At 34.0% G+C, this 24,855-nt stretch overlaps 3 protein-coding genes and 1 long non-coding RNA gene across 4 annotated transcripts; all 4 read left to right on the top strand.

Moving 5' to 3' along the window:
* Positions 1-495: 495 nt before the first annotated feature.
* LOC146158017 (uncharacterized) lies at positions 496-4,047 on the top strand. Its single transcript, XM_083383655.1, has 5 exons — positions 496-586; positions 2,757-2,879; positions 3,070-3,647; positions 3,785-3,814; positions 3,984-4,047. The coding sequence occupies exons 2-5, from the start codon at positions 2,760-2,762 to the stop codon at positions 4,045-4,047; spliced, it is 792 nt and encodes a 263-aa protein (XP_083239781.1). The 5' UTR covers positions 496-586; positions 2,757-2,759.
* Positions 4,048-4,280: 233 nt separating this feature from the next.
* LOC146158016 (uncharacterized) lies at positions 4,281-5,043 on the top strand. Its single transcript, XR_014494723.1, has 2 exons — positions 4,281-4,575; positions 4,724-5,043. It is a non-coding gene; the product is annotated as an uncharacterized LOC146158016 (long non-coding RNA).
* A 1,083-nt stretch (positions 5,044-6,126) lies between these two features.
* Positions 6,127-17,856, top strand: LOC146158014 (microfibril-associated glycoprotein 4-like). The gene is made up of 9 exons (XM_083385833.1): positions 6,127-6,237; positions 6,360-6,524; positions 6,832-6,954; positions 13,493-15,721; positions 15,920-16,017; positions 16,295-16,391; positions 16,601-16,697; positions 16,844-16,975; positions 17,351-17,856. The coding sequence occupies exons 4-9, from the start codon at positions 15,376-15,378 to the stop codon at positions 17,529-17,531; spliced, it is 951 nt and encodes a 316-aa protein (XP_083241959.1). The 5' UTR covers positions 6,127-6,237; positions 6,360-6,524; positions 6,832-6,954; positions 13,493-15,375; the 3' UTR covers positions 17,532-17,856.
* Positions 7,443-8,509, top strand: LOC146158015 (uncharacterized). The gene is made up of 2 exons (XM_083385836.1): positions 7,443-7,979; positions 8,129-8,509. Exons 1-2 carry the CDS (start codon positions 7,455-7,457, stop codon positions 8,267-8,269), a joined length of 666 nt encoding a protein of 221 aa, XP_083241962.1. The 5' UTR covers positions 7,443-7,454; the 3' UTR covers positions 8,270-8,509.
* Positions 17,857-24,855: the final 6,999 nt, after the last annotated feature.

Genomic DNA, 24,855 nt, shown 5'->3' with positions numbered 1-24,855 from the left:
TACAACGTCAAAATAATTGCAGAAAATTGAAAAAAGATCTAGTTATCGTAATAGGAAATGGAATAATTGCAAATCAAAACTAGGCCTGGTGGTTAATTCTGCAAGCTTGTGTATAACGTATATTGCTCTAATGAAGACATAATACAATTAAAATGTCGTTAAATATAACCCAAAACTAAATGTTTTTGAAAAAATTTAACTGAAGGACATTGTCAAAGTTCTTACTATTTAGTTTCTTTTCAAATTGTAGACGATTTAATTGCATTTTTAATCAATTAATTTTATAATTTGACAAATTTTGACCTAATGTGTAAATTTTGACTTTTTTATGACTTTTTTTCACAAGTCAAAAAATAATCGCCTACAATGTGCAACTTGCTACGAAATGATTGAGTAGTGAGGTAGAATGCAGCTGCTTCAAAGCTAACTAAAAGCAGTGTTTAAGTATAGAACAAAATAGGATTAATTTGTGAAAATATTATTTTTTGATTAATAGAAAAATGTGACGTTTCGTTGGGCGGTTACAAACGTGTTAAAATATCGGCGCAAGGAAAGAAAATAAACAATTCCTGGAGAATTTCTTAAGGTAAATATGTTTTTGAAACACTATATACGGATCTGTTCATAAGTTTAATGGTGAAAATAAGGGCACAAATAGACGTAAAAAGCAACATCCTTTATTGTTGAAAGGTTTCGGCAAAATGCTCATGCCTTAATATTCATATCATTAATAATGACATGAGCATTAGCCGAAATAAAGCATGCCGCTTTTTCCGTCTATTTTGGCCGTTATTTCCACCATTAAGAATATGTTTTGTTGTTATATTTAAATCCTGCAGAATTCAAGTTAAAGAGTTAAAAATAAAAACGAGGAAATACAATAATGCTTTGCCGGAAAATTTCTTCTAGCTTAAATATTTTTATTTCTTTCTCATTTTTTAATTCTGGTTAGTTGATCCTTCATACGAAGATGAGGCTAAAAGTGTTAAAAAGTCTTGCTTGGGAATGAAATTTCAAATAATTTCCCGAACCCGAAAATGTGTCTAAAAGCCACACATGCGACAGATTGCGCAGGTGCGTGCGAGTTAGCGGCTGTGTCGGGCAAATGAACGTGTTTGAGTGGCTTGAAAGTGCCGCTTAACGACATACCCTTTTGATACTTGCTTCGAGAAAGTTTTTCACTTTTTTGGCTTTTAACCAGCTCGAGGAATGCTGAATTTAACACAGAACAGCTGGTTTGTGACGTAAATGTATAAGTTGTCATTAGAATTGCAAGCGTTTTGGTAACCGTTGTTGTGTTAACCAGAGTTTAACCTTTTATGGGCATAAATATCAGTCCAATTTTTTCGCGTACTGAAAACATTTTTTTCCAATTTTTACATGTACATGAAAAATACGTTTTCAATTTTTCCACTTGGATTATAACAATTTTTTGTCCATTTTTTCACATATCTTTTATTATAATTTATTTCCAAAATTTTCACGTACGTTCAAAAAAAATTTCCCATTTTTCACATACATTTCCGAATATTTTTCGCGTACAATAATTAAACCAAAATAAGTGTGATCCGGACAAACAAGAAATTAACTCGAATCCAGATCAAAAGAGGGATTACAAAATCCGTTGTAATTCTCAAAGTTTAGTTTCAACAAACGGAAATAAATAAGGCTGGGTTCAAACCAGGGACTTGGGTTTAGGCTTTTTATTCAGCGCATTCTCTGCTAATCTGGGTGGTGTTGACAGACTTGAACGGTGCGAGTTTTGGCTTTAATAGGGTATAGAGGGGTGTGGGGATGCAGACCAGGTGCCGAAAGAAGTCTATTTAAACCCCCGAATGTCACGACTCACACATAAAACAATTTGCCTGCTAAAAATTTCGCTTTTGGTAAATTTTGCAAATAACGTTATTAAAGCCGCGCAAATTTGGGCGGAAATGTTATTTCAGACGCGCAATTTCAAGCTGCAAAATCGTCTCCCCCGCGCAAAATCTGGGGTGTCTGCACTCCCGAGCAAGCTTTTGCATCATCTCCCTGATTTACTCACTAATTGTATTATTTTGTTATCTGGGCAAATAGCCTCAGTTTGCTAGTCTAACAAAGTAATTTGAATTTTAGATTAGAGAGTAAATCCTGAGATTAATGCAAAGGAAATTAAATTTAATAACCCCAACCTAAATGATATACCCAACCCTAACCAAATTTAAACTGTCTTGAAGACCCCAAAATATAAACCATTTATATACAGGTGTGCATGTGATCTTGTTCTAAAGCAGTGGTTCTTGACCTTTGGTAACCTGTCGAACCCCTGTGTTATTCTGCAAGCATTTGTCGAACCACCAAATTTTTGCTCAGTATTAGTTTCTTCCTCCTAGCAGCTGAAACTAGACATAATCTAATTATTAACTTGCATTTATATATGTTAAATTTTTTTACGTGACATCTTGGCACATAAAAGAGATTCAAATTTAGCTTGAAATGACCGCATTTATGTTTCAGAGGACGTTTTCGCTGAACCCTTGAAACAGCTGCGTCGAACCTCAAGGGGTTAAGAACCACTGTTCTTAAGTCATCATAGACATCTGCACGCATTATAAATTGCAAATTTTGTAATCATACCATAAGTGCCTCTAACAAGGCATAGCCCACTGTTGAGAAATTCATGTTGTTTTAATATAGCTCTTTAGTTTTATTTTTACAAAAAATTTAAATAATTGTAGTCCTTAGTTGTGGTAAATCGTAAATTCTAACTTTTTAAGGGAATGGACCAACATTCACTTCAAGTTTTAACCTCTCGTTTGGCCGTGGAATGTTTTGTAGAGTTTATCTACACTGGAAAAGTTCATGGAGTCCAAATGATGACAAAAAAACATCTTCAAAATGTGAGTACCACCTTACTTATTTAAACGATTTGTTTTTCAAGATTTGTAATCTAATTATATTCTGTCTTTTAAAAAGAGTAATTTTATTTCTTTTTAATAGTATTTTTCTTTCTTTTTTTAAAGTATTTTTATTTATTTTTTAAGAGTATTTTTATTTCTTTTTCAAGAGTAATTTGTAATTGTTCTATAGATGTTTAACCTAGGAAGGCATTTGCAATCCAACCCTTTCATGAGATACATTTGCCGTCAGCGTCCTGACTTTGTACCGCTCATAGAAATCCTACCAAACGAAGCGATAAGTGACAAAGAGAACTGTGATACCACAACAGTAGAGAAACCTGTAAATGTTGAAAATATTGTTTTGAATCAGGTCGCTGAAAAGCCTTCAGTTGAAGAGACTGATAATAATTTTGATTGTCAAATGACGAAAAATGCAGCACAAGAGAAAATTGCAAACTGTATAACTTCAAAGTTGTGCAACGGCATGAAAATGGTAAAAAAAGAAACCCTTTCTATTGTGGAAGTAAACAGCATTCGTTCTGAACAATGTGGAGTCAAACCTGAATTGTCACCTAAAACTTTGGACCCACCGCAACTTTTTTTAGATAATTGTAGCGACATTCAAACTGACAATTCCAACCCACAGCTTGTCGTAGTTTGTTCTTCTATAGCAATGGCAACATTGCCTCACGAAGAAACTACAAGTGACTCATTAAAAAGTCCAAATTCAGAGAAAAATCTAGTTATTTTGCCAGCAAGTTATTTAAAGTAAGTCTAAAAACTAAAGTTTGTAAAAGATGTGAACAACTTATATACAACTACTTTAATAATTATGGTTGTTTTATTAAAATAAATAAACTAATTTCATTTAACACATTGAAGTTTTTTTCAAATTTTATTTTCAGAAAGTTTCAAAACTGTTGTTCAATAATGAAGTATTATCATCTAGTAGTGAAGACAAATCTGTTGAGAAAAATTACTTTTCAAATAAAGAAACAACTTCGGTTGTCCCAAATACTACTGCAATTTCTAAAACGTTGGACTCGCCGCAACTTTTCTCGGATAAATGTAGCGAAATTGAAAATGGAAATTTAAACACTCAAGTTGTGGAAGTCGGTTCTTCCGTAGCACTGACAACAACATTGCATCACAAAGAAACTACAATTGACACATTAAAACGTGCAAATGCAGAGGAAAATCTGGTTATTTTGCCAGTAAGTAATTAAAGTAGTTTAAAAACTTTTACTGAAATGGTAAAAATATTTAGTATTACAAACAAATGATATACATATATTATATATGTATAGTTATTCTTACAGCTAACTAATAATTAATATTGTAGTTTTAGTTAAAAATTAAATTGGAATGTTTTTTTTTCAAACTTTATTTTTAGAAAGTTCCTAAACTGTTGAACAATGAAGTATTATCATCTAGTACCCAAGACAAATCTGTTGAGAAAAATGAAGTTTCAAATAAAGAAACAACTTCAGTTATTTTAAATACTACAATTTCTAAAACTTTGGACCCGTCGCAACTTGTCTTGAATAAATGTAGCAACAATGAAACTGACAATTCAAACACACAACTTAATGAAGTCGGTTCTTCTGAAGCATAGACAACAACATTACCTCACAAAGAAGCTACAAGTGACACATTAAAACATCTAAATTCAGAGGAAAATCTACTTGTTTTGCCAGTAAGCGATTTAAAGTATGTTTAAAATAAAAGTTTACTGAAATGGTAAAAAATAGTATTAAAAACAAACGATAAATATAGTTATTCTTACAGCTAACTAATTAATTAAAGATGTCCTTTTATTTGAAAAATTGAAATTTCATTTTTAGAAAGTACCAAACCTGTTGAACAATGAAGCATTATCATCTAGTACCAAAGACCAAGCTGTGAGGAATAATCAATTTTCAACTAAAGAAATAACTACAGTCATCCAAAAAAAATTGCAATTTATAAACCTGAAACGTTAGGTTGAAAACTGTTGTTAGTTTTTTTGACATAACTTCAGTCATTTTTACCGTGCAACTGTTTCCTATTTTTTCAGGGAGCAAATACATTTCGCGCTCCACCTTTTACCGGCGCCGCAAGCAGCAATGGGCCGAGGCCGCCCGCCTGGGCCTCCCGGAACCATCCGCGCTGCCTCGCAAGCAGTACGACTGCAAAAAGTGCGGGCTAGCGGCTATAAAGATAAACGGCCATTCGCAGTTACGGCCTGGTGTACTGCCCCAATGAGCCAGGGCAAATCCCGCTGGATGATTGGCTGGTTAAAATGCGCGACAGGCGGCGAGCTCGCAAAATTGCAGAGTTGACGCTGGCAGCTTCGTCTAATTAACGCGGCTTTTATTTGTATTGTTGTTGCTTATTTTTTCTCGTATTTCGTCTTATGTATCCCCACTGTGTTTTCTTTATTCTGTATTTGTTCCCCCACTGTGTATCTTTCTGCTGTGATTTTTCGCGTTATTTGAGCGCAGTTCAATAAAACCTCTTTGGTTCTGCGCAGTGGGTAAAGTCGGCGTTGAGGTAGGGGAGTAGGGTTTTTTTAGCTGTTGAAGAAATTTGCAACTGTTTAGGACCTTCAAGTGTTTATTTGGCCAAATTGCGTACAATTCAAAATAAATATGGCTTGTGTCACAACGCGGAGCAATATTTACCACCAGGCGTAATAAATGCACAGCAAAAATTTAATTTCTTTAGCTAAAAAAAGAGATTTTTGCCGAAAAAACTAATTTTTTGCATAATCAACGACATTTTTGTATCAAAATAGAACAAATGAGACATTTTGCGTAAAAAAAAACAAACATTTAAAGTGGAAAACGGAATTGAAGAACGAAGAAAAATCGTCTTCCCCATAATCATTAAAACATTCGCAGGCGGGCTTTCATCTGACCTTCATTTATTCTCTCCCTTTTTCCGTCGAGAAATGATTGCACCCCTGCTTTCACACATACAAAACCCCACAGAAGTCACGGAATATTTTTCTGGGTTTCATTTGAGTAAGTTTTTGATTTAAATTCCAAAAACTTTGTGCCACATAAATATAATTTATCTTTGTGCGCGCGCTTAATTTTGGGAAAGCCCCTGTAAAAGTTCTCATTTAATTTATTTCTTATAAAAACTTGAAGTTTACAAGGACGTTTTAAAACTCACTCAAGCGAAGCGTGAACGTTTTACATGCATTTTCGAAACACCTGATTAGCTTCTTGACGTTCTTCCGGTCTTGGCTTGCTTCAATATATTTTTAAACATTTTAAACACAAAAGTAAACTTTCAAATAATTCGCACGAAAACTGTCGTTATGGAAAGTGAAATGAGTTTGTTTGATCTGATGGGAAACGTTTCAGTTCAGGTGAGCCTAAAATGTTAAAATATTTGACGTGTACTTTAAAAATTACAACCCAATGCAAAAAGAAAATCTCATGTTTTTGCAAAAGCTTGGGCTCTGGTCTACAATCCTAGATATATTTTTAGATTGATGTACTGCACTGTGCTGCAATAATGTAGGCATTGTTGCAACAACGTTTCATGAGTTCGTTTAGTGATTTTACACTGGTTGCAGTGGACAAAGGTGTCAGCGTCTCGTATCCTGTCCACAAGTGTTTATTGGCTGCTGTTTCCCATCTGGTCAAAGATAAGGTAACGCAACTCCAACATATAAAAGCAGAGGTCACGATATTCTTAAACTTGAGAGATATGTGTGATTTAATCCATACATATATATATATATATGACCGTTTTTTGATGTTACACTTATAAATTGTAAATGTAGCAAGGCATAGCCCACCTTTGACAAATTCTTGTTGTTTTAATATAGTTCTTTATCTTAAAAAAATGTATAATGAAATAATTGTAGTCCCAAAATGTGCTAGAGTTGTAAACTTTGAAATATATTTGATAAAAATACTGTCTTTTTGTTGTTCCTGCTATGGGTTTTAATTTGAAGGGAATGGACCAACATTCACTTCAAGTTTTAACATCTCGTTTGACGTTGGAATGTTTTGTCGAGTTTATCTACACTGGAAAAGTTCATGGAGTCCAAATGATGACAAAAGAACATCTTCAAAGTGTAAGTTTGTTCTTATTATTTTTAACCAACATTTTTATGTGAATTGTTTTCAACATTTGTCATCTAATTCTATTCTTCTTTTCAAGCAGACATTAGGAAATAAATAGAACTATTGTATTAAGTTTTAGGGAGATATACATTGCATACCAGTACAACAAATATGTTTAATTAATATACTTGTACATTGCTTTCTGTTTTTGAATCACCACATATTTATAACTACAATGAAATAATTGCTTACCTTATTGCTATTTATATAAATTAAAATGTCACTTTGCAAACATTAATTTATATTTCTTGTTTATTAATTTATATTGTGATATATCTATTATTGGAATTAGTTTGTGACCTTGTTGATAAATGATTGTAATGTTAGCTTACTATTCAAGAGGTAATTGCCATTGTAATACCATTTTATTAAATTAAAGAATTCTGCTTGGTAAGTTTTAATTGTTCTGCACATGTTCAACCTAGGAAGGCATTTGCAATCCAACCCTTTCATGAGATACATTTGTCGTCAGCGTCCTGACTTTGTACCGATCATAGAAAACCTACCAAACGAAGCGATAAGTGATAAAGAAAACTGTGATACCACAACAGTAGAAAAACCTGTAAATGTTGAAAATATTGTTTCGAATCAGGTCGCTGAAGAGCCTTCGTCTGAAAATACTGATAATGCTTCCGATTGTCAAATTACAAAAAATGCAGCACAAGAAAAAATTGCAAACTGCATAATTTCAAAGTTGTGTAACGGCATGAAAAAGGTGAAAAATGAACCCCTCCCTAATGTGGAAATCAACAGTTTGCGTTCAGAACAGTGTGAAATTAAACTTGAACTTGAATTGTCACCAAAAACTTTGGACCCACCGCAACTTTTCTCCGATAATTGTAGCGACATTGAAAGTGACAATTCAAATATACAAGTTAATTCTTCTGTAGCATTGACAACAACATTACATCACAAAGAAGCTACAACTGGAACATTAAAACGTCTAAATTCAGAGGAAAATCTACTTATTTTGCCAGTAAGTAATTTAAACTTAGGTCTGAAAATTAAAAAAAAGCTAAAAACTTTGTAGTGAGTACACCTTTTCTTAGATATCAATAGCTAAGATACAAATACTTATTTAAATATTGCTCTTTTATTTATTTAGTTAATTTAATATTTTTTTAGAAAGTTCCAAAACTGTTGAACAACAAAGTATTTTCATCTAGTACCGAAGATAATTCTGTTGAAAATAAAGACTTAATAACTAAAGAAACAACTAAAGTTGTTCTAAATACTGCAATTTCTAAACCTGAAACATTGAGCTGAAAGGTTGTTTCTTTTTTGCATAAAAATTGAATTTGTATTTTTGAGGCAAGTAGGTTACCTAACATTATCAGGCAATTAATTGCTCACATCTAAAACCCACTGGTAGGTTTTTTGTATTTTGTTTTCGACGTGGTTAATTTCTGCTGAATTGTGAACTGGCTTTTTTATATTTTTGTTTTTTTTCGTGCTATTGTAATATTCGTTTCAACATGTGTTTTCTCAAGTCAAGACTATTGTAAATCCTAGAAACCGTTAATAGTTTGTTGTTTCTTTTAAGTAAATTAAGTTTGAAACAAATATAATTTTTTTTTTTTTTTTTTTACATAATTATTCAACTAATCAATGTTTAAACATAAATGTGAAAAAATGTGTCATATTTTGTTTAATTGAACAATATATCTCATACTCGTTGTATGCCCAAGGTAAAAAATCTAAATGTGTCACTTCTTCCTGTTTATTTCGTTGTTTTACTTGTGATTTTCCTTAAGCAAATAGCACAGCACTAATCCCCAGGCAACCCCAGGTTGTGAATCACTAAACAAACTTAACTTATTTGGTTTTGATTTGTTGCACATTTTGATTTGTTGCCTTTTCCTTATGCCCAGATCAGGGGTTCTCAAACTGGGGTCCGTGGACCTTTTTTTAGTGGGTCCAAGAATTTTCATATTTGTTAAACCGAAAACAGCAGGTTTCTAAAGTGGTTTTCTGATGCAGTGCTTCTTAAACTTTGTTAGTTTCGTTCACCCCTAGCATTTATCTCAAGATTTCATGCACCCTTGTCTAATTATATGATAAAACTATCTCGTCCATATGACTTCAGCACAAAATGACTTCGGTTGTTTCGATTTATGTTAAGATCAACTCAAGTTAAGTTTAACCATTAAAAATCTACAATTTCTCGAGTCAAGAGATCGAAAGCTACAAACGCACAAAACACAGTCACCAAATTTTGTACTAAACACTCAGTGCAAACCAACTTCACTTTTACAATAAGCAACAAAACACCAAAACCGACAGTTCAGTAGTCGATTTACTGCAGAGCTATCATCCATTTCTGACGGTTCACCCTCATTCACCCCTTATGGTTGGTTAACCCCTGAAACAATATTATTCACACTGGGGTGAACCGTTCACCAGTTTAAGAAACACTGTTCTAATGTCTTCTATAAAAATCCATGGAGACCCATAAATCTCCCAAAAATATTTTAGGGGGTTCAGTTAGAAAGTATTTACCGTGTTTAATATCTTAAACGTAAAATGTTGCACGGTGCTAATCTCCGATCGTTATGATTACAGTTTGATAATAAAAACGCGTTTCTTGAAAAGTGACTGTTTAGTCGTTATATTTAAATTTTGATAAGCTTTCGCACAACCGTGGTTCATCAGTTCAAAGTTGATATTTATTTCATTTGATAAATAACTGAAATAACCTAAATAGAGGAATCAGGTGGCACTGTATGAAGACAAATTGTATTTGATTCTCGACAAGCTTTCGCACAACCGTGCTTCATCAGGTCAAAGTATGAGCACGGTTGTGCGAAAGCTTGTCGAGAATCAAATACAATTTGTCTTTATACCAGAGGCGTGCAACATACGGCCCGCGCTACCCTTTTACGTGGCCCGCACAGACTCCGTCAAGTAGCCCATTCATTTTTAATACTTTTCTAAGTTACTTTTGTAACGGAATCGTTGGTACGTCACACTGACTGAACCTCCATTATTGCGTCATAGTGTGCATTGTAGTAAAACTGCCTTGTTCTGCTGGAAATGATTCAGTGAAATGATCTTACTTTTTGGGTGCAGTGTTTTGAATATATATTAATATTTCACGGTTTTTAATAAAAACTGTAAATGTTGTTCGACTGCTCGCAGCACCATCATAACTATACATTATAGCCCGTTGCGATAAACAGTTGCACGCCCCTGCTTTATACAGTGCCACCTGATTCCTCTATTTAGAATTAAACAAATACGGCCATATACAAAGATTGAAATAACCTAATTTTACTAAAAAGTATTTTAATTAGAAAACCTAAATATAAGTCACGTCAATTACATAAATGACTGACGTATAAATCAAGTCATTTGTTTAAATAACTTCAGTCAAGTGAAGTGATTTCTCTCAAAAGAGTTAGGTCAAGTCATTTAACAACAGTGACTTAATTTGTCAATTACCTCAACTCAAAAATTATAGATAAAGTTAACTAAAAACGTGACGTCATACAAAGTAACCTTATAAGCACCACACGGTTCTTTTATGCCTATTTAGTTCAAGTTTTGGGTTGGTGGTGTTCTTTAAGTTCACTACAAAGATCTTATTGATTTGCGCAAAGTAAGAAAAAACGCCTTTATATTTTCTTTCAGTTGCAAAGAGTTTTTTTAAAATTACTTTGGAACTCTGAAGTACTCGGGTCGCCGCGAAAAAGGTTAACGGCATGCATGCCAGTGGTGTAGCCAGCCGAAATTTTTTTTTGGGGGGCAACAAGTTGGAATTTTTTGTTTCGTATTAGCTGCCGTTACGAACCCAAATAACAATGCTAGCAAACCGTTTCGAGCAGCAACTGACTTAGTATTGACGCAATACTCAAAAACCATTCAAAGAGCAAAAACTGTCTGAAAGTAGTAAAACTACATTAATGTATAGTAAATGTTATATTAACTACATCGTTTTTGACGTAACAATGCATGACAATTGAAGTCATGGCATGCCTGTGATCAAATGTTGTGGTACTGCTCATAAATGCTACAAAAAAAATTATTAAGAGTAAAATATTTATAAATTTGTGGGGGCCATGGCCCCTCAGGCCCCCCTGGCTACGCCTATGATGCATGCCTGTAATTATAGCAAATTATATTCAAGACACTCAAAACATTATTTCCAAGAACTAAACCTGTCTCTTGACATTTTGAACATAATAAATACAAAATAGTATAAATGCCGCCGCCGTAGGCTAGTCAGCAAATAATTAACGCCAAAATAAACTTATTTACGTATAATTTTTTCGAAAAAAATTTTTACCACCGTCTTAAGACCGGTCTATATTTTTTAAACGTAAACAAAATAAAATCTGAACATAGGGAAAACAACACGTGTAGAACTGCAATTGCAAAGGGATATATTCAAGAAATTTCAAAGACCTGAATCACTTGTTATTCTTTTAACATAAGTAAAAAACAAAACGGTATAAATCCTATTGTCAAGAAAATTGAAAATGATCTTAACACTGTTTATAAAAACTGAATAAAAAGGCGAATATTTTTTGACTTGTCAAAATGTACACGTTATGTCAAAAATTTTCAAGTCAAAATCGAATAAAAATGCACATAAATCGCTTTTAAACTCAAGTAAGCATTTTGAAATTGGTCGTTCAGTTATTTTGAAATTTATCGTTCATTTTATCAAAAAAATTTAGTTTTAATATATGTTCAAAGTCATTTTAACCGTATTATATCTTTATTAGAGCAATATACGTTATAAAAAACGCGTGATTAACGACGCCTAGGTTATCAAAAGCAATGTATTTCTAACAGGTCAAAATTTTGTCAAAATAAATTATTTTCAGGTCAAAATTTGTCAAAATTTCTTATTTTTTAGGTCAAAAAATAATCGCCCTACTAATTAAGCATAAAATCAAAGATTTAGATCCAAATAGATTCTATATGAATAATAAAAACGATGCCTTATAGGCGAAACATATATTTCTGTAAATTTTTTATGTTTTATCTGTTTTTATAAAGAGTCTTAAGATCATCTGAAACGAAAGTAAGAATCTTTCTTTTACATTAATTGTCTGCGGGAGGTTTCTTACTCCCAAAAGTGTTGCAGCTCACAATTAAAGTAGTTGAAAACGAAAAGCTTTAGCCTCACCCAAGCAGGCTTTGGCCTAGACAAGCCTAGCGTTCATCAGCTGAAGGCGTGCATCAAACTTGTGCGTATTGCAATGCCAAGGGTCGCGCTACCAGAATAGCCAGGCTCTCCTGGGAAACAGACGGCTTGCCTTTTTTAGTCATAGAAAACCCTTACGCCGTTTCACCCGTAATCGACTGAACAGGCTATAGTCGTTTATACCGGTGTCTTATCTTGTATTAGGTGGTATGTAATCTAAGTAAATTGCCTTAACTTACAACGAAGATCAAATCCTATACAGAAGTAGGAAGCATTTTGTAAACGTTTTGAACAAATCTTAAGATAATGGCGGGAAGTTGTAGTTAGATGGAGAATGAATATTAAAGCCCATACAGAAGTAAAAACCATTTTGTGAACATTTCGAATAACTTGGCCTGTTGAAAATGAAAAATGTGTTATTCAAAACGTTCAAACCGACTTCTGCATTGGCTCTTATATTCGTTAAAGACAACCTTAAGCCGTTATTTTACAAAATGCCAAAAACTGTTCAGTAAGGCTGTTATTTAGGAATCTGAGTCTATCATGTCAGTCGAGCTTCAATTTTGTTTAATCTGAAGAAAATTAACCATTTGCAGTTCTAATTATGCTTGGTTGAAGCATTTAGGCATTTTTAGTGGGTGATAAAGAGTTATTCAGAACGTTATCAGACTACAGGTTTTGTTACGTCATAAACTAGCCCTTTTGAAAAACAATCATAAAACTTAGAGATCCAAAAATCCTAATCCGGTGTTTGCATAGTTTGAACTTTGAAGTGTAATTTGCTTTAAAAGTTATGTACATAGGTCTAATGCATAATTTAAAGTACAGACTTTGGAGGTGATTGACAGCTTTGTATATAGTTCTTTAATGTCGCCTTGCACTACATTTTAAAGTTTGAATGTTACCCTTTTTAATATTAGGCAATCAAATATTTGCAACTATTAGCATAAACAACGAAATCACAAAATGGCAGGGTCGACCTAATAAATCAACCAGCTATATTTGTTGACTTTACATTAGAAAATACATTTATTGGTCTGTCATGTATCTAACAATTCTAACAGAAGTCAAACTATGTAAAGTTTCTGAAAAATAATTTAGCAGAAGTCAAATTATAAAAAGTCGCTGAACAAGTAGTTAAGAGATAACAAAATAGGTTTACTAAAAAGGTACTTTGCAGAAAGCCGTAGGTTGTGAAAACTGTTGGTTTTAAAAATTAAAGGTTTAATGTCCAGATTTAATTGCATGTCTTTTCCGAATTACAGGTTTTCAATTATTTTTGTTGTTTTCTGTCGCAAATACTTGGTTTTTATTTCTTCTTCTTTGTTGTTTTGTAGCGCTAGCGGAATTGGTGCTTGAAAGATGTCGGAAATAGTTGTGTCAAAGCGTGGCAAGGCGACCTTCTCTTGTGAGCTTCCAGATGCATCATACCAGGGCGTATGGGTCGGGGTAAGAACTTTTTCACTTAATAACGAAAATTTTAGTAACTAGCAGTTTGTTAAGGTTGTACTTTGGTGAACATCAAGCAGATTTGAAGTAGAACGGCTATAGCTGTATTTTTAGAACAGGAGTTCTTAAGACATTTAAATGACTACAGCTGTTTAATCAAATTACCAACTGCTAACTATGTTCTGTATTTACAGAATTAAGCTATATTTTGAGAAAACATTTGAGAAATTGAAGACACCATTTCGGTTCGTAAAATCACCCTAAAAACACTGTTAGTAGCTGCAGGCCTGTGGTAGCCACTAAGGCAGAGGTCCTTAAACTGGGGTCCGTGGGCATTTTGGGGTACGTAGATTAATTTTTTGGGGTCCATGAAAGCCTAATTTAAATGAAGTAATATTGTCAAAAAATAAAGAATAATTGAAAAAACGTTTTTCCTTCTTCTCGAATCTATCAGACTTGATTTAACTTTATATTTGCGCATGAGTTCGGCCGGAAACAGCTGGTTTCTTAAGTCTCCTTAATGTTTCTGAAAATTTTATGCTGTCCCTGGTTTAAATAAACCAAAAATAGGTTTGGGGCGTGTAAAAAAGTTCTCAAAAACTGTGGCAAGGGTCCCGATATTGGTACGCGAAGCCTTTTCAGGTGTTATTTTGAGTTATTTTTTAGATTTCTTTATTATATTTAATGGTGACTTAATATTGTTACACGTGCATTGTCATTCGATTAATCGTTCTCATCGACCGCTGCTCTTTGGTGTTTAATCGAATTACAATGTAGCCTACGTGTAGCATTATTGAAACCATCATAAGTATATGGCATGATGGTTGGAGGATGTAGTAAGACGTAATAAGATTATCAAAGCCCATACAGAAGTAGGAGGTACTATAATATGTTGAAAATGAATAAAGATTTATTCGAAACGTCCACAAAATGGTAATTGCTCTGTATGGGCTTTGATTTTCATTCTACGTCTAACTACAACTTCCAGCCATTATCTAACAGCATTTTTAATCTCTCAGTCGAAATAAAGAGTTTAAATTAATACTCTTTGGTCGAAACCACTTGCATGTAATTTTTACAGTCTGAAAGAGCTATGCCAAACGTAAAAATAGCACAGGAAAATTTACCAGTTACATTCTGATGAGAATAAATTACGATTTAAACTAAATTGATTGTGAATAATGAAATGCAATTCTAGTTCAAATTCTAGTTTATATAATTTTTCAAAGATTCACTGAATCTAATCTAACTTGAGAAAAAAATGAAATAATTTAATTACATCTGTTTTTCTTTAGTGTGCAAAATGTTTAACAGCTGCCTTGAGCTAAAAAGTTGAAATCTGAAATTGTGTCAAAAGTGCTGATTCCTTATTCTGCGCAGTTCTACAAAAGCCTGGATTTTCGTCTGTTCGTGTTTAGTTCTTCAAAGGTTTTGTCATTTTGGTTACGTTATAAGTAGGGCGATCAATTTTTGACTTGAAAAATAAGAAATTTTTGCCTTAAAATTTAAAATTTTGACCTAAATAAAATATAGGCCTATTTTTGACAAATTTTAACCTATTAGAAATACATTGATTTAAACAAGATATTGTTGTTACTGCATTAGTTTGCTGGTGTATTCAGCCACACGTTTTTGATGTTTTACTGGCCACCGGTCGAACACAAATCAGTTATTCTATCGGGTTTATTTAAAATGCTTGGTTGATATTTTTTGTCATTTAAAAAAGTCAAACAACTATAAAAATGCCAAACAAAAGCAAAACGGAAAAAAAATGTTGTGTAAAGAGTTTAGCCCCGCTTTGCCCCGCTTTCAATTAGGACTTGTTTTGTTTCGCCAGGAAAACAAAATGCTAGTTAAGTTTATTTCGATCTGTCTCTCCTTCCTTGTGATTTGTGACGCAAACCGATGCAGTTACGTCACAGTTCCTGTTTGTGACAATGACGTCACAATATCACCAGGGTCCCTTGGTACGCCACGTGGAGCCAAAGGCGACCAAGGTCCTGCTGGTAATCTTGGGCCCAGGGGAATACCCGGATTTAGGGGGTTAAAGGGTGAAAAGGGTGAAGTTGCTCAGAGCGATGAAGGCGCTTTGCAAGAAATATGGGAGAAAGTGAGAGGTAACTTGATTCTACATCGCATGTGTGGGTGCAGTTTTACACAATGATTAAATAACATAAAGCCTAGAGTTAATTGCATCTTTATGATTTAATAATGTGAAGGTTCTATTCTAGGCTTAATGCTGTAGGAAGCCATGTGGCTTGTAATGCGCTGCTTGTTATTATCCGAACCAATGTAAACAACAACAAACTTTTCAGAGTTGGAAAGGATAGTGACGTCAATTCTTCCGCTTGAGAGTCGCATTAATTCAACATCCAACGGGAGGACAACACTTCTTATCGAAGATCGGTGGACGGTAAGATGATTTGTAAACTTTCATACACAGTCTCATGTCACCAGTTGGTTTCGAATAATAGGCCGAAAAACAAAGCTATTAGGTTGTGGTTAATTGTTGTTTAAATTCAGGTATTTTGAATTTTTTTTGCCAAAATGGGCCCACCAACTAGGGACGTCCGATAATATCAGATCGTAGCCGATTCCATAATTCCAGCCAACAATTGAATCCGGGAAAATTTCGAAATTTTTAATCTCCAACAAAAACTTTCAAACTGCTACCAATTCTTGTGTTGCAGGTTTTCCAGCGAAGGTTTAACGGGAGTGTGGATTTCTATCGCAACTGGACCGAATACAAAAACGGATTTGGAGACTTTTCAGGCGAATTTTGGCTTGGTATGTGAGCGGCTTAAGTGCAATAAAAGTTTTAAAATTACTTTCGTACAACTGCCAAATTTAGCAGTTTAAAGTACGACATTAATAAAATGTAGCCAGAATCTTACACTACATCACACACACATAAGGAAAGAACTTGTAAAACCATATACGCACTGTGCGCAATTGTCGATTACACAACTTATGTTAAATGTCTTAATAATGCACAGGCTTGGAAAGAATCCACACGCTAACATATGGCAAGCAATGTCAGCTTCGCATTGATTTGTACGATTTCAACGATGCCCATGCATTCGCAGTATACAGGTAAGTTAGTAAAATACCTAAAACATACTATGCTGTATGTTTAGCAAGTGCAAATACCAAAAATATTAATCGACTGCTTTCCCCATTTAATATGAAATGTACAACATTAGACTTTTTTTGATTTTACAACGTTGTTTTTTTTCCAGTTCATTCTCTGTTGGGAACGAGGCTAGCAACTACAGACTGCTGGTAGCTGGGTACAGTGGTACAGCTGGCGACAGTTTGTATTATCACAACGGAATGCAGTTTTCAACCAAAGACCGAAACCACGACAGAAGGTAAGTCGATATTTGCGTTTTATGTTTGCAAGAAGAATTAAAAATTATGAAAATACAAAAAGGAAAAAATAAATGATGTATTTTTTTGCAATCAAACAAACTGCATTACTACCATTCGACCACCTTACAAAGCGCATTAACACGTAAAAATAGTTGGGTCCAAATGTTATCGATTTTTTTTTTAGCAAACTTTGCTTAAATGGCTGATAAATTTTTATTACTGCTACTTTGCATTGGGAAATTTACAGTTAACAAGAGCTCAAATTTAAGTTACCATGATAAGATGCTCTGTATTTACTTAAACGTTGTTTAATTCCTAATATTAAGTTACAATTTTATGGATAATCGCTTTAACGATAGCATCCTGTTGTTTAGTAGCGGGAATTGCGCCAGATACAACCACGGAGCTTGGTGGTTCAATAATTGCCACTACTCGCACTTGAATGGGGAGTGGGCAAGAACATCGAGCGGATATAACATGAACATCGTCTGGTACTATTGGAAGGGTTATTACGTTGCATTGAAAGCTTCTACCATGAAACTGAGATGCGATTGATCTGCTTATAATTGCTCGCAACTTGTAAATACATTTCATGCATCGTGAAACTAAAAATTATTTCCTATCAGTCACCTTAGTTTTGCGCAAAAAATCGAGTTTCGCAATAAAATATACAAACATAGGGCATTTTAGATCTTCAATTTTTGATTTTTTTAGACAATAATCTATTTCTGTAAAAAAAACCTACGGTAATTTGTTTGGACATTCACCCAGGACTCGATTTGGATCACACAATTGTATATTTCTCCATTTAAGTATTGCAAACTCTTACGTCACGACACTTTGCCTATAAATGGATCGTTGATAAAATACATGACATCATACCTTGACTTGTTTGAAGTTTATATATTGCTAAGTAACTAAAATATTTTGGTCAATTTGTCGTAACATCTTAGTAATTAAATATAGCTTATATAAAACGGAAATTAAAGGAACAATAATTATTTAGAAAAAACGAAACGTTTTTATTTGTGAAAAAGGTTTATTGCTATAAAAACTAATTTATCAAGCAAATTAACTATGATGACAACCCAGCTGAAGAAATAAAGTTTGTATTTTAATTGAACTGTCCATGAGTAACTTCCACGAAAAAAGGCAAAACATCATTAAATTGTCGGTTGATACTTAAACGTCCATTGTGAGGTTCCAAATCCAAGAATTATTGGAACGTTTCCTATTGGCTGAAATTTGATGACGTCACAGATAACATGTTGATATGTAACAGACGATCAGCTGAGCGGCCGCCGGCCGTACTAGGTGACTAGGTCGTAAATTTATTTTTCATACAAGAGAAAAATACCAGACGAGTTGGTATTTTAACATTTTTTGCCGCTGGTCTAGAATCCTACTACAACGCACATTATTTGGGTTAGGGTGCGGGTTAGAGTTTTGGGTTAGGATAAGTAAATATAATAATACTTGACCCAACCTCACCCAAACGCTAACTCGCACCCTAACCCAAATATTGTGCGTTGATTTAATGGTTGTGGTAGGATTTTAGACCAGCGCCCATTTTTTAAATATTTAATAGGACACATCAAACGGGTGCAGTGCTGACCACCTCCGCTAAAATTGCTTTAGCCAAAAGCCCATATATTGTCCATAAAAGCATACTGCTGCTTATTTCAATTATATTTCACTAATATTATGCAAGTATGAAACATGATATCTTAGTTTAGATAACATTCTTTTACATTACCTTGGATATTCTAAATACAACTCTTTTCACAAAAATGTACTGGTTACTTCAAATGTGAACATAACTAACATACAAAGTGATCATACTTTCTTTATTAAACAAGTATTACTAACAATAGATAATGGGCGTAGATTGAAAAGAAACAGAAAAATTCGCACAACACTTCATAGAATAAACAGTCGTTGTAAATGATTTTAAACTTTGCATACACATTCTCCACCTTTTGGAAATTTGCAATTGATATTATTAAAAGAACACTTTAATATTTGAAATAATTGATGTAACTGGATGTAAGACTAGCAATTGGCAAGGCTGGCAACATCTAGCCATAATAAGCTTGCACTCAAGATCTTGGCTCAACAAGAACCGATAATTTGCCAACTTAGCTACACAGCTACATCGGAACAAGAGATATACAACTATACCACTTTGCCTGCTGCATTCTGTTGTATCTCCAAATTCATTGAAGAAGATCTAAAAGGCTATTCATAAGCATGTAGAACCTAGTGGTAATAACATCAGAAATGCCTATCAAATAAAGACAAAAATAGAACATTGCAGTGTTATGAATAAGTCATTTAAGTCGCAGTCATGTCATTTGTAAAATAACTTAAGTTGAAATCAAATCTTTTCAAATATAACATGTCAAGTCCAGGGCTGCGGAGTCGGTTAAAAAAAACCCGGTTCCGACTCCGGCCAAAAAAATAAGCCCGAGTCCCGAGTCCCGAGTCCCGAGTCCCGAGTCCCGAGTCCCGAGTCCCGAGTCCCGAGTCCCGAGTCCCGAGTCCCGAGTCCCGAGTCCCGAGTCCCGAGTCCCGAGTCCCGAGTCCCGAGTCCCGAGTCCCGAGTCACGAGTCACGAGTCACGAGTCCCGAGTCCCGAGTCCGACTCGCCAAATGTAAGATTTTATCGAGTCCCGAGTCCAGCTCTGACTCTGTATAGGTCTACCATTCGTCCTCTTTTAGGAGGATTTGTCCTCTTTTCTTGAGAAAACGGAATGGTCCTCCGAGGACGCTCAAAGATGTCCAAATGTCCTGTTTTTTCGCATTTCGAGTTAGTTGCTCATACTTTTTTTTTGCGCTTGCTCTAAGTTAATATTTAATTTTTGCAATGATTCCAATGGTTTCGCTGTGTTGTACACCACTCCTACAGCGCTGTACAAACTCTGTTTTTGCCAACTTTAACATTAAAACGGCAAAAAAATTTCGTGCACGGCGCGAATCTTTTCTACTTATATGTTAACTTTTTTTTAGCACAAAGTCTCTTTAAGTGTCATTGCATGTTTTCGTATCATTAAAGGTATAATGTCCCTATTTAAAATTTTGCCAACTTATAGATAAACGATAAAATTCATCCACCGCTCAAACTATTTCTTATCAAGGTTTTATTTTTTTTCATTAAAAGAAATACAAAATGGGGCTAGACACTAAAATCAAAGTTACATTAAAAAAAATCGCAACCATATATCAAACAAAAAAGCCATAAAAGAATCGTACAACTACAGCTAGAGTTTGTACAGGCATAAGATAACAAGAACAATAACAGCAAAAAAACAAACAAACAAACACAACAGCACAAATGCAATTAAATCGAGATATATAGCTATTTATATATAACAACAAGAATAACAATATTAGGTTGGTGTAAATTCTATCGCATGCAACAATTGCAAAACAAAGGTGATTGTCTCGAAACAAAGAGGTGCAAAAAAATCCATTTGTCGTGGCACTCTGGCGCCATCTTGCGGTAAATGGCTGAGGCGTTTTAGGCGAAAATGCTTAACTTATTCTACGCAGAAGTTTGTAATATTTTGACCGGAAAATTATGTTTGGTGCAGTTGAAACAAGTGAAATGACGATAACTCGTGAAAGGTTACACCGCAAAATATAAAAGCACCAAAAAAAGCACCGTTATTTGGGGCAAAACGAACAAAATTGTTCGACAAAATCACTTTTTTTAGTGAAAAGCGATAAAAGTTGGTAAAAAAGCATCTTACACACAAAGATAAATGCGGAACACGGTTATATGCACCATATGACCCCCAAGATCAAAAAATAAAACAGGGGTGAACAAATCAACTTGTCGGAAATTAAATGATGGTTACAGCCTGTTGTAATATAACGCTAAATTAATACATTAAAACGTTATACAGACCTTTTTAAAGGTGAATTTCGAAATATAGGTAAAACTGCCAAGTCCCAATTACACGAATGACGGTACTCTTAAAAGAGCCAAAAATGGAAATGAACTCTAGAAATAACAACGTCATAGTTTTACGACAAGCCGTGACGCATTTGTCGCAACAGAATAATTTTCGACGAACGCTTTTCATTGCCTTGAGAGGCGGTTTAAACTGCTCTTTTAAAACCTTTCTTGTTGTTTAGTTTATAACACAAACGCGAAAATTCCATGAAAATTTAGGTTAAGTAAACAAAAAAGAACGACTGCTTTAGAAGTGAAGTAAGCAACCCTTAAATATTGAATAGTTTAACCTAAATCGAATTAACCTTAAAAGCTAGAAATTCCAAACATGCCACCTCGTGTTTTTATATAAGAGGGGCCAAACTAGCAAGAAAAAATAGGATCTACCTGTTTGAAACAAGCCTAAAAATTTATAAAAGTGTCAACTTGTCTTTATAAAAAAATTGGAGTACTGTATGATGTTTGATGAGTTTCAAGGGAAGTCTAACTTAACTTTCACGCCTGTTTTATTCTCGTCTTGACTTAAGTCTTCTGGACAAATGACTTGACTTGGACTTTTATTTAGACAAATAACTTGGATTAAAAGAGGTGCGGTTGGTATTTAAAGCAGTTTACAGTTGCTACAGCTATGTTTTAAAACAGCGGAGAATGCAATTAAAGAAATGTGATTTTTTATAAAATTGTTATATAGCATTGTTTTGACAAGCTGGTGATAATAGGCATAAATAATGTTTTGTTACAAGCGTCAATTATTGAACAAAATATTCTAAAATCAGCATAAAAAGGTGAAGTTTACATCACTTTATTTTGCTCTCAGCTACACTTATCATGTTTTGCAACAGTGGAAATACCTTGAAGGCTTATTTTCAAATTTAACTCACATTAGTATTTGGCAATGTTGTAAAATTGTTATTAGGCATATTTTGGGTTGTTTTAAATCTTACGTAATTGGAGACAAATTGTGGCCTTTACACCATGGCTATTATTTTTGCCATTGGGCCATGGGAAACAAATATAAAAGATGTTTCGGGGGCCGGTTTACAATTAGGGTCGATATATTGACTCAACACGATGCGATTTTTTGAAGAAATCTGTAAATAGCATTGTTTTCAGAAGCTGGTGAGAGTAGCAGGAAGTGGGGTTGCTTTACGGTTGTAATTCAATCAACAAATATTTTAAAATCAGCATAAATTATGTGAAGGGTTTTACTGCGAGTATTAAATTAAGAAGTGGAATGGTGCTGATTGCCTGACATATTAAAGTTATCGACGACCCTTTGCAAAAATATAACCTGATTGCTAAAATCAATTTAAATAAATGATGTTGCTGATATTTGTAACACTTTCAACAGTACAAAATTCAAGAAACGCAATTTACACTTTAAAAACACGAAATTTAAACCTCTAAGACTGCTATTTCGAGTCTCTAAAGTTTTTGAAAGCTATCCACGACAATATTCAACGATTTATCCGCATTACTTAAATGCAATTTACGTTGAAACGTCAAGAAATCTTAATGATTTTGCTTGGTATAAAATAATTCAACTGGAAAAAGAAGTTTTAAAACGGGCTTCTCAATGCAACTGCGAATTGTACAAAACCTCTAGATATCTAAAGATTTTGCTTAAAAAAGTCACCTACAGAAACAACGCCATCCCATTTAAAACAAATACTACTCAAAATAAGGGCATTAAAATAGCACCAAGGGTTTCAAATTTGTCCACTCATTGTATATATAGTCGGGTTATTATTAATGTAAGAAATTTGATGCACAGATTGACATTTAAAGAGTATTGATGATGTATTTGGTTTCCATGTTTTTGTTTTTTTTGCAAACATTTTTATCAATCAGAAACATTCACCCAGATACCGAAAGGAAACTGAATTTTCTTCATTTCGCTGTTGGTTAGTTACACGATAAAAATAATGTTGAACGAAAATATAAGTACGAATACCGTTGTTTATCAATGAGCTTGTTGAACAAAAATTTTCAATAATTTATTTGGGGTTTGAAATGAAAATGTCATTATATCTGTAAATGAGCTTAATATTTGTTTCCACAACGGAATATTGCCCACCAACAGAACACATAAGGCCTGCGATTTCAAAAAGTGTGTTAAAAGTAGGGTTGCGTAGAGTTGCGTAGGTATACGCAGATTACAGGTAAGTTAGTGAAACAGATACGCATAATACGTGTAAGTTAGTGAAATACCCTAAACACAATTTACTGTACCGGTATGTTTAAAAAGTGCAATTACCTAGATGCATATAATAATTAACTAATTTCCCCATTCAATATGAAATGCACAACATTGGACTTTATCTTTGGTTTACAACGATGTTTTTCCAGTTCATTCTCTGTTGGGAACGAGGCTGGCAACTACACACTGCTGGTAGCTGGATACAATGGTACAGCTGGTGATAGTTTGAGGTTACACAACGGAATGCAGTTTTCCACCAAAAACCAAAACCACGACAGAAGGTAAGTCAATATTTGCTATATTCAAATTTAAAGACACGAGAAAGAAGTATTTTCGATCTCATTATATAACTGATGTGTTTCTTTCCAAGGTCTATTTACCATGCAAAACAATTGTTTGAGCGTCTATTTCCTTCGTCGATTACCTTGTCTGATTACAAGTGCGCTTTATTGATTTACAAGTTTGTTATCCTCATTACTAAACATCTTGGAATCCAATATTTGCAACGTAGACTTGTTTTATTTTGCACGAAAGTAGAATTCAAAATTAGGCACAAGTTATATAAGACGCTATTAAATTTTAACTTTACCATTGTTTAATTACCGACTGATAAGTTCAAATGTAACGAATTATTGTTTAAAGGTGGCATCTTGTTGTGTCTAGTTCGTACCTAAATTATGCCAGACTCTTAAGAGGGGCTTGGTGGTTCGACAAAATCATTGGATGTCACCTGAACGGCGTTTGGATAGAACAATCGAAAAAAAAGATGTTTGCTTTAACAGGACCAAGTAAACATCATCTGGCGGCATTGGAAGGGATTTCGCGAAACGCTTAAAGCGACTGCAATGAAACTGAGATGCGATAGATCTGCTTATAATTAATCACAACTTGTACATACGTGTTTATTATGTGATGTGAAATTGATAAATATTTTAAATGGAAATTGTATATTATAGAACGTAATAATTTTGGTAATCGGGTATCGTAATAAAATGAAAGTGTCGGACATCACTAGTAAGTAGGTCCCCTAATTAAACAAGCGCCATTCTGTTTGCCGCGATATAGTGTACAGTCGTATCTTGTTCACAAATTCTGGCGCTGGCGGCTTTTTAAAAGGTTTATTTTGCTGCCCAAAGTTGTTCAGCAGTTTTGTTTTTTTTTGAAATAAGACTTTCGCCATTAAAATGGAATGTAAAATTAAATGGAAAAGTCTAATAGAAAATTAGGATATATGAAGTAAACACATTCAGAGAAAGATAACCATAGCTGCCATCACCGAAAAACGAAATCTATTTGAAAAAAAGAAAAATCAATTAGTTAATATTATGTAAAGGTCTTGAGTAGAAATTATTATTATAGTTGGTTAGAGTATAGTATAATTTTTCATAGCAATTGAATGGTTTCCACGTTTAAGAGTCTATAATTTTAAACTTTCCATGTTTTTTTGTTTTCAAATTTCTCGGCCATGTGTACTAAAAAAATCTAAATTTGCATTTCAGCTAACCAGCTGAGCTGTAGCAGCAAACAGTTTGACCTCAAGCGTGAGCGTTACGTCACGATGCAGTTGGAGGTGGCGTGATCCTGTTAATGATTTAACGCAGTGGTTCTTAACCAGGGTTCAATCGAACCCTTGCTATTCGACGCAGCTGTTTCAAGGGTTCGGCGAGAACTCCCTCTGAAACATAAATGCTGTTATTTCAAGCTAAACTCGAAACTCCTGT

Source organism: Ascidiella aspersa, chromosome 3, assembly GCF_963924565.1.
Source record: "Ascidiella aspersa chromosome 3, kaAscAspe10.2, whole genome shotgun sequence".
Lineage (NCBI taxonomy): Eukaryota > Metazoa > Chordata > Ascidiacea > Phlebobranchia > Ascidiidae > Ascidiella > Ascidiella aspersa.
Note: the sequence above shows the minus strand (reverse complement) of the source record. Positions and strands in the feature narration are given on the sequence as shown.

Excerpts from the sequence above, each read along its gene's own strand:
- LOC146158017 (XM_083383655.1), top strand. The coding sequence starts at position 2,760 with ATGGACCAACATTCACTTCAAGTTTTAACCTCTCGTTTGGCCGTGGAA. Across the intron at positions 3,648-3,784 it reads TTGCCAGCAAGTTATTTAAA|AAAGTTTCAAAACTGTTGTT; the intron begins GTAAGTCTAAAA and ends TTTTATTTTCAG. Across the intron at positions 3,815-3,983 it reads AACTGTTGTTCAATAATGAA|TTGTGGAAGTCGGTTCTTCC; the intron begins GTATTATCATCT and ends TAAACACTCAAG.
- LOC146158015 (XM_083385836.1), top strand. The coding sequence starts at position 7,455 with ATGAGATACATTTGTCGTCAGCGTCCTGACTTTGTACCGATCATAGAA. Across the intron at positions 7,980-8,128 it reads AAAATCTACTTATTTTGCCA|AAAGTTCCAAAACTGTTGAA; the intron begins GTAAGTAATTTA and ends ATATTTTTTTAG.
- LOC146158014 (XM_083385833.1), top strand. The coding sequence starts at position 15,376 with ATGTTGTGTAAAGAGTTTAGCCCCGCTTTGCCCCGCTTTCAATTAGGA. Across the intron at positions 15,722-15,919 it reads AATATGGGAGAAAGTGAGAG|AGTTGGAAAGGATAGTGACG; the intron begins GTAACTTGATTC and ends CAAACTTTTCAG. Across the intron at positions 16,018-16,294 it reads TTATCGAAGATCGGTGGACG|GTTTTCCAGCGAAGGTTTAA; the intron begins GTAAGATGATTT and ends CTTGTGTTGCAG.